Source organism: Apteryx mantelli, chromosome 31, assembly GCF_036417845.1.
Source record: "Apteryx mantelli isolate bAptMan1 chromosome 31, bAptMan1.hap1, whole genome shotgun sequence".
Lineage (NCBI taxonomy): Eukaryota > Metazoa > Chordata > Aves > Apterygiformes > Apterygidae > Apteryx > Apteryx mantelli.
The window spans coordinates 2,315,738-2,325,339 of NC_090008.1; the positions used below are offsets into that span (position 1 = coordinate 2,315,738).

The window sequence follows — 9,602 nt, forward strand, 5'->3', positions numbered from 1 at the left end:
CTCATGAAGAAGGTCTCAAAGCGGGCACAGTATGTACTGGTTTAAAGTTTCTTTATGCTACACAGTGATGTCAAGGAGAGTTTGGCCCTATTGATCTTTATGGATTTATATCCGCATATATGCAAAATATGGGCAGGCATCAAATAATGATGCTCATGCTCTGAAGTAAGGCATGTAGTCTAAGGGACTCCTTATAAATAAATCAGGCTACAGAAGCTAACAGGCTCTACTGTTGGAGCTTATTCTCCTAATTAAAAAAGTCCCGGTGTTTTACAAGGTATGAGAAGATTTTTGTTTCTTGTCTTCCTTCGTCCTCCTCTAAAACAGAGAGATCCGTGTAGTGCACCCATTCCTCAGCCTCCTTCTTAACACTACCCATGGATAGGTCAGTCAGAGATAGGGCTGGTGGTGTGGCTTGGTCTGTTCCCAGGGATGGGACTGCAACCAAGGGTTATGAGAATAAATGCATTAAAGCATTCGGGACGCTGAAAAAATTAAGTGATGAAAGCCAGAGAAATGCTCTCTGATTCTGTCTGGAATTGTGCGTGCACAGTTTTGCTGCAGACCAGGCCTTAAATCTGGCCCATCTCAGTTTACTTAGATTCTGTTTTTTCCCCCATTCCCGTTAACAGGCAACCCTCTCCTGGGTGAGTATATGAGGGCATGAGGATATGCATTTGCTAAAGCTTTGAATCCTTTGAGAAACGCCAGCAGGGTGGAAAAAATCTGTTGTTGTCAAGGAATTTTCAGTGTTTTTCTAATCAAACCAGATTGGCTGCCTCTATTACTTTTGAAATTTTGGCAGCCCTACTAAAGATACTTCTATTATGACTTGATTATCAAAAAGGTAAAAGAGCCTTCGCAGACGTGTTTTCCTGTATGAAGAACCTAGGCAACAACTCACTGCAGAGCTGTGCCCAGTGTATGAGAATTGAAATGCCACATCTGCCCACTTAATGAAATTCTTCTATCACGGACTCGTGTTGAGGATTAAGCTTCCAGCAATTCCTTTGCATCTGTCCATCGGTAGAACCACTTGATAAATGAAGCCTGAGTGTAGAGCTCCTGTCTGTTTTTTTTTCCAGCAATATAATGAACTATAATGGAAGGGCTGGAAGGCTGGGGGTTATTGATCATAGTTTAAAAAAAAAAATACCTATGTAATATGTTTTTAAATTGTATTTATGATGAAAGTAAGAGTTCTTTCTTGATTTGGTGCCATTCCTTAACACTGACCATAGCAACCTCTGTATTGGCCTGCAGGAACCAAATACATTTGGGCAAAACTATGCTGGATTTAAATCTGTGGGTTCCCAATTGCTGTCCACTTGGACAATTTCAAAACATTATCTAAGTTATGTTTGTGAGGGGTCGTGTGCTCATACCAAAATGCAGAATGCCCATGGCAACGGTGGCATTTGGGCAGGGAGTGAAGAAAGAGCAAAGAATATAACTACTGGGCCTCGAATTTAGGAAGTCGGACAGCCTAATACGTTCGGCAGCACCTCCTAACTGCTCCCCTTCTCTGGGCTGAAATCTGGAAAGACCTGCCTCTAGCTTCCCCCCCTTTGCAAAGCAAAGTCAGTGTGAGGGAGCCAATTCCTTACTGTTGGCAAACAGTTTTACTACCAGTCCCACGGGGAACCAGCTCTGTGCTTTTCCTTCACGGGCAAATGGATATCAAGGAAATTCTTTCAGGTTTGGGGGAGAAAGGGTTAAAGATGATCAATAATTGGCTAAAAATGGAAGAACAAGACCAGGAGGAACATCTGGTGCTTGGGGCTGACTCATCCAGAGCACAGGTTAAGCACAAACCTGCTGTGACTAATCCAAGGGGATTTGTAGCCTGACCCACTTACCCAGTTACAGTAATAGCTTCCTTGCCTTGCCTTGCCTTGCCCAACACTGTTGCCGTGTCCTTAGCTGGCTGAGCCTGGCAACCGGATACCTGTGACTATGAGAGAAGGGTTTGTACTAGCCCCGGTTCCTGCTTACTGTGGAGGGAGCGAGGTTTTAGAGCAAGGAGGAAAGAGCGCTTCTAATTCTCTTTGCGCTGTGTTATTCCCACTCTGATCAGAGGCTTTCCCAGCCCTCAGCCAGACTTGGAAGAGCTGTGACCAGCACTGAGATGCACCCTGTCTTTCTCATGGGATCCTTCGGGTCCTGGGAAACAACAGCCGCCGCAGCCCAGTACATCTTTACTGTGCTCCAGCTCACCCCTGTGCTGCGGTGGCAGTTTGGCTCTCACAGCAGTGGCGCTGCAGGCAGGGAGACCTTCTTTAGAGAAGAGGTTCTCAAAGGCGGTTGCGCTGCCCACTTTTAAGACCTTTCTGAAGTATAAGGGGACGGTGTCTGCCTGAATCTCCCTCTCCGCACACACACACACACTTTCTCTCCCTATAACAAATAAACAGGAGTCCCCTTTAAAAATAAAAGCAAGTCATTCTCTGCTAGGAACTCAGTCTGCCTGACTCTAATGCCTAAAAATAAAACTGGAGGAGGGACAGCACTCTAGCTGTAATCACAGAGCTGAATGGCCATAGTGCAAGCACTGTTCCTGTTACACCTCCTATAAATCAGGATGCTGCCCTCCCAGAATGCATATTTCTAAACAGTGCGGTGTTCAGGTCTGCAAATTGGTGCAGGCATTTGCATGAGGTTTGATTTTTAAACCCTCATGATTCACAACCTTGGCAGGTAGACCCATTTTAGACCTATTTTAGGGGAATCGCATTTTTGTGGGATTTTTTTCTTTTTGCTATGTATCCTGATTTTTCTTTTTTCTTTTTTCTTTAAGCATTAATGTTTGGCTAACTTGATCAGCATATTGAAGGAATGAGTCAACCTAGAAACTGGTAGCACTGAATAACATTGCCAGAGTAACCATCTTCCTGGTAACACGTCCTCATTAGATCTTATGTGGGAGCGTTGCTGTGGTTTTGCAAAGTGTTCAGCTGCCTCCCAAACTGCACAGACCAGCAGGTGTAAACGACTGCAATGAAGTGATGCCCGCGTGCCAGAGCTTCATTTTGTGTGAAACTGTCACATATTTGTCACATTTGGCTTCAGACGCTTATACAGATGTAGAGGGATGTCTCGTGAAGGTTCATTCACGTGTGTCTTGCTCTGGTGTTTGTATTGCAGCAGTGCTTGGAGACCTAGCTGCTCATGTCCCAAGAGCTGGGTCAGCACCTATAGGAGAGGACAGTCCATTCGGTTTATATTGCAAATAAGGCTAGTTACATGAAAGATGGAGGTAGGAGGCAGCAGCCGCCAGGGCAGGAGTGAGCTCTCCAATCACTTGCTGGTGAAACTGGGACTAGCTCCAAGCTTGAATCCTAATCTAGTGATCTCCTCAGCAGGCCATGCTGCCTTTTGGCTTTTGCAGGCAGGAGTGCCATAAAAAAAGCATATAAAAGCCTATAATCAAACAAAAACAATGCAGGAAGCTTTAAAGCATTATCCTCTGAGAGGGTTTTTTTCCTCCCCTTGAAAGGATTGAATTAGCCTCAAACCTTAACCCACTTTTAGACCTATTTAAACAACTGTGTTTCCAAGGTTTAGCCTTCTTGCTTCTGTGCGCTTTGTTGGATTAAGCTTTGCTGTGATTTGTGAAGCAGGGTTGAGGCTGCCGGAATGCAGGCGTGATGCAGCTGACCTTGGTTTAGCTCCAACAAATGCCACTCTTTATGTATACCTACTTCTCAGCTTGCTGTGCATACCCCTCCACCCAGATAAGAAATGAATCTGTGCTCATGACAGGTGTAAGCCTGGAAACTAAAATGCTGTGGCATGTTTCAGGGATAAAATTGGCCTTTCAAGACTGCTTGGTGACAGAATGGGTGAAATTCATTTTGCAGACGTATCAAGGTAGAAACCATCTCTCTTGCTGCATGACCTAGCACCATGCAACCACAGGCGGCATGCAGTAGAAGTTCCTCGCTGATAGAGTTGCCTTAACAATTATCCCCTCTTCAGCCATGCCCATGCAAGGACCTTGCAGCGCTTTGCAAGCATTCTAGAACGGGACTTTCCAAACTCTCAAATGTTTACCCTAGCCCTGCTCCTAAAGACGTAACGGGGAATTTTACTGTCGCTTAAGTGGGAACAGTTTTGGGCCAAGACTGAACAGCTTTGCAAATTCAGATTTCAGTATCTGAATCGGAGCAAGACACAACCGAGCAGTCCTGACCCCCAGACTGCTGCAGCCCCACTGCCCGTTTTGACCATTCCTTTTGTCTGCAGTTGGCCAACCCCAGTCCCCAGCAACTGATCTCCACCTGACAATGTTTTTCTTGGGAAGTGGTTCACCTGTTCAAATACGGCTCTGAATGAGTTGAATGAATCGACGGTTAGGGCCCAGAGGTTTCCATGTGGCTCACTATTCAGATTTGAATGACTGGTCTAAAGGAACAGGCTAGAAATTGCAGGGAGGATCTTGCTGTGGATGCGAGTTCTGCAGCCGGGCCAAGGAGCAGGTTGGTAAGTGAGTCACAGAGCAGTGACCCAGGTTGCTCAGGGGGCTGCCTTCCAAAAAACCCTGGCTGTAAAATGTCAAGGATGCCTCAGCAGGAGGTTTCCACCCTGCCTCTTCCTGCCTTATCATCCACACAGGAAGACTGAGAGTGAGCAGAAAAACAAGCCTAAGCGCTGGCCTTCCTGGCTTTGTTACTAAAACTTAAGTGGGGTTGTCACTAAGTCCAGATGCTGAGCTGAGGCCATGAGGAGCTGTCGTCCTTGTTTTGGGAGCCTTACAGGTCATGGCATGGGGAGGGGAGAGACAAGAGACCACCCCCGGAGGGGATGGAGCTGTTTAAGGATGAATGGCCACGTGAAGTGAAGAGGTTGACCGGGTGCCCCACGCCCGGTGCCCCGGGTTTTGATGCACGGGGCAGGTCATTGCAGTCCCACAGCTTTGCGCTTTGCTCTCTGTTATTAAATTCATCCTGGCTGGTGTGAGGATCCGTCTCTGGAAGATGGGAGCTTCCTCCAAGACTGCCATTCACTAACTGCCTTTTAGATTAACAGCTCCTAACTTTAGCTGTCCCAGCCTGAGCTAGTTACCCCCGTTGCCCCTTGCAAGCGGCTGGAGGAGTAGGCCATCAGAAGGTGCTTCTGTCCATTGACTGCAGAGGGAGACTGTTAGCCTGAATGCCAGCTCTTAGGATGCTGCCTCTGCATCAGGGGAGATAAGTCCTGATCCTAGTGTCTCTTGTCACGTGCCCTCTTCTTTCCCATCAGTCCCTCACGCTCTTCCTGGGCTGCTGCCTCTTTACTGCTGGCCTTGATCCGAGCCTGATGAGGAGAAGGAGCGTTGGCACTGAGAGTTAGATCCCTGCTCCTGGGTCTCCTTTTTGGTTGGATCACATGCTGTTGTGGGCAGGTCCTTTCCTTCCTTTTTGCCATCTTCACCACGTATGAAGGAGTGACTTTGTCACTCTTCCCCCCATCCTAGTGACACCAGGGAGCAAACAGATGTTTACACGGCTCTGAGGTTGTGGGCCGCTTGTTGGTTTTGTTCAAAGGCTTGAAGTCAGACCATGTGGTTGCTTTCTGTCTGTGTGAGTGAAAAGTTGGCTCTTTTCTCTGCTAACCTTAATTTTGCTTGGCAGCTTCCTCGAGGAAGTTACAGCTTCTGGGTTCCGCGGCCGGAGCACTGAGGGCTCTCAAGTTACTCCAAGGTCAAGCAGCAGACGGTGAATCGGGGAGAAATTCCTGTCTCGCCCATCCGTAGCTCCCACAGACTGACCATACAGCCTTGGAGCAGAACTGGACGTTCCTGCACAGGGCTGCTGCCACTGCTTCCCCCATCCATGCCAGGAACTAAAAGCATCTGGGCAGCGAATGCTGAAGTTGGTGTCTGCCTTGATGAACCAAGGACATGCCCCAAATTGCAGCATCCTCATTGTCTTCTCACTAATACAGCTCCGAACGGGACATGCCTGCCTAATTGGAACCGTAAGCTGCAGGAGGGCCTGGGACAAATGTCACTCCAGTGCAGAGACACTGAGTCTCTGCAGCTCTGCTGGCCTGTGGGAAAGCTGTGCCCTTCCTGATTTTTCAAGACATACTGTACGAGCCCCCTAATGAACATCTAATGATCCTGGCCCAGACTTTCGTGTGCATCTCTGGAAGGTGAAGCTAGTTCTTATGGGCACTAGCAGCCCTTTGCTCTGCTGAGTTGTCTGTATATTTTGAATCCCATTAAATAACCCATTTTGACCGAACCTCTTGTCTATTAGATGATTCCGCACATCCCTTTCATACTGCCATTGAGCTATAGTTACATTCCTACTCTGCTCTATTAGCTTCTGTTTACCTTGAGAGACCAGCACAGCTCCCTGCCCCCTCTCCTGCTCCCATGTTGTGAACCGAAAAAGTGCTGTGGTTTTTTTTTTAACAATAAAAGTTATTCTATCAATCAGTAATAAAACATGTTGGGTTTGAAAAGAAACAAGAGAATTGTAATTCCGGAGCAGAGCTGGGGAAGAGAAGGGCACTTGGCCTTATCCTAGCCTGGGAGCTAGACTTGGATAGTGCTGCCTCTTTTTTCCAGAGCCCTGACTGCGGGGGACGGATCTCTGGGTGAGAGCTGTAATCCCAGCCCTTACCTCCTGCTAGAGTCCAGGCATCCCGGAGAGGAATGCAGGTTCCTGTTACTCTTGTCTGCCTCTTCAAGAGGAATTTTTTCCGAGTTTCCTTTTATTTGGGCACAGGTACTGTGAAAAGCAGCACAGGTTAGGAGTCAAAACTGATACTAACGGTCTGGGTGCTGGGTTTCTGTGAACACCCATTACCAACGAACAAGTCTCTCCCCTTAGCTCTTGCTTTGCCATAATTAAATAAGACTAAGTGTCTGCCTCCCTGAGAGCTCTGCAGAGCTGCTATGGATGGAAAGTACTTGAATTCAGACTCATTTTTCTGGCTTAATTCCCTGAAGCAAGGTCACTCTGAGCCTGGGCACCTGTCCATCCAAAAACCTCCCTGCAGTGCTGAAGGACTGACGGTATGTGCACAGTGGAGCTGCTCCAGGGCTTCCGCGTGAAAACAACGGGGCCAGGACGCGGGGCAGAGTTCCCACGCCACATCGCTAGGGAACGTTTCCTTTCTGACTCAGGACCGTCACACGTTGTTTCTGACGGGATGGGCACTGCCATCGCTTCTAGTCCATCGTCTTCCTCCTTGCGTCTAGGAAGCTTGACACGTTTTGCTGCTCTCCTCCCTGTAGGACTAATGCCCTGTAATATCGCAGTCCTTTTCAGACAGCGGAGTTCAGAGGTGGAGTTGCCACTGTTGCTGGAGGCAGCAGAGAGAGATCTAATGAAGCAACATGTCCAAGCTTGGCTTGATTTAGCCAACAGGCTCCCGCCTTTTCTGGCGGCTCAACTTCGTAACATCGTATTGTAAAGGTTGTGCTCCTGGCACCAAATCCTCCGTGGTGGATAAAGACCATCCTATAACTGGGGATGTTGCATCAACCTGTCTGAGTGAAAACCCTCTCTCCTGCGTGTTTCCTTTTCCAGTCTCCCTGGTACATGCTTACTGGCATTGAAGGTTTGAGCAGGCCTGACACGAAATCCTCAGCACCCATCCCTGCCCCTGCAGGGAATTGTTTTTTCTCCCTTGCTTCCCCCACATCCCGAAGGCCTCGAGGATCACACTGCTCTCTTTGCAGAGGCTCAAAGTAGAGCTATCGTGCTGTACACTGGCTCCCTGTTGATCCGTGCTGGGGTAAGCAATCAGACCTTTTTTATCCCAGAGCAGATACAGGGATCGGAGCGAGATGGCACAGTGCTGGGTTTTGTTTTGTTTTGTTTTTCCTGTCTCATTTGGAGCATGTATCTCACATTGTCTCACCTCAACTTCCGCCTCCAGTTTGGAATCTCACTGCCTTCTGGTGGGGATTGGGCCCTGCTGGCATGGCACGACATCAGGCCTTGCCTGCAGGCGAAGCAATGCCTTCCGCAGAAAGGAGTCAAAACGGGGCTCTCCAGCCAAAATCCCTGGTTTGCGATTTCTGTTGGGCAATCCAGAGAGGTCTCCAGGGCGCCTGCTCTAAGTGCAGCTGGGAGTGAAATCACTCGACAGAGCAGGAGCCCTTGCACCACAGCTCCGAGCCGCGCTTTGCCGACGCTCGTGAGACCCCTCTGCTCTCCCCAGCGAGCTCAGTTGCTACCGTTGGTCCTGCGGAAGCACAGAGAGGGGGGCAAGAAAGACTCCACACTGCTTAGATGGGAGCAGCCTTTCCCGGCAGAGCATGTGCCGCTGCGGGAGCTGCCTCCTGATGGGACCCCGGTACTGTGCACGGACTGTCGGGAACGGCTCCCAGGACAGTACACTTTGGCAACGAACAGGGAATTGGGGTCTTTGGTTCATGTAAAGCTCTACGGCTGCCCCCGGGTGCCTGACACAAGCCAGAAAGCTTTACTCCGTAGTTTCCACATCTCATTTATAACTCTTGCTTAAGCTGAAGGCACGTAAGAAGCGCACCCAACCTTTGTTTAAAAACACGTATCCGCAGACTGTCTATCCTCCTTGGATTTTTTTTTTTCTTTTTAAGTCCACACTGTAGCTAAAATTGGACTTGCTTCCACTTTCAGCCACCGGGTTTTGCTCTGCCTTTTCTTGCAGAGCTTTCTGCCGTGCCAGCGGGTGCATGCACCATGTTCAACGAAATTTTAGCCCACCGTATACGTGGGGTTATTAACTTGCCTTCTGGAGACCATGTAACTCGCTAGATGGGGGAAGAGAAGCAGCTCCCAGGGGCCTTCGTCTGACATCTTAGGAAGATTCTGTTTTCCCGTCTGGAAGGAAAAGCTTTGGTTTAGGGCATCTTGAACAAAAGTCCCCCCTCCCTAAAAATCAGTTTCCCAGGGCATTTTCTCATGGAAAAACGACCAAACTGAAAGGGAAACAGTGGGGCCCTTGGTAGGAGGTGGGAAGACTCTCTGCGAGGCTGGTTCCTTTATCACTCCGCTGAGCCGTGGCTTTTTGTGGCTCAGCTCGTATTGTTCCTGCGCTCACAGCAGCAAAATGGGAGAGTCTCAGTCTTTCAACCCCTTGCTTCTTTCCTTGGCATGGGTGACTAATACTTCTGCAGATGGAGATTTATTGGGCAATTGCTTGGCTCCCTGCAAAATGGGAAGAGCCTTGTAATTTCTTCTTTTGGCCACAGCTTCAGGCTGTTCCGGGAGCAGGAATAACAGGAGAATACAGATGGAATAATGATGTCCCTTGCTGTTTTCCATACCCGCGTGCTGGAGTACAAAGCGCAAGTTGCTGATTTGTGGAAGATGTGACGATAATAGACAGAAAGGCAGGTGATACCTCTACATGATGCTGAGACTGGATGCGACTGGAGCCGAGCAAAGTTTTTGCACTAAAGCTGCTTTTTCAGCACAAAATGCAAATTGCGGTGGCACTGAAACACTTTGGAAATGTGCTTTGCTGAACTGCTGAGGGTTTTGTTGTTTTTTCAGTATCAAAACTCTGGAGAAACTTTTCATTTAGAAAATGTCAAAACATTGAGACGTATGGAATAAAAATTCTCCTTCGTTTCCAACTCTCCCTTTCTTTGTAACCAAAGGTGTTTAAAACAGCTC

The 9,602-nt window shown here is 48.3% G+C and overlaps 1 protein-coding gene across 1 annotated transcript in view; it reads left to right on the top strand.

Moving 5' to 3' along the window:
• The window catches only part of VPS45 (vacuolar protein sorting 45 homolog), a 28,089-nt gene extending 21,862 nt beyond the window's left edge, over positions 1-6,227 (top strand). The window contains exon 15 of the mRNA XM_013956528.2: positions 5,613-6,227. Coding sequence (XP_013811982.1) covers positions 5,613-5,700 — 88 coding nt within the window. The 3' untranslated portion in view covers positions 5,701-6,227. The remainder of the gene's footprint in view (positions 1-5,612) is intronic.
• The last annotated feature ends 3,375 nt before the right edge of the window (positions 6,228-9,602 follow it).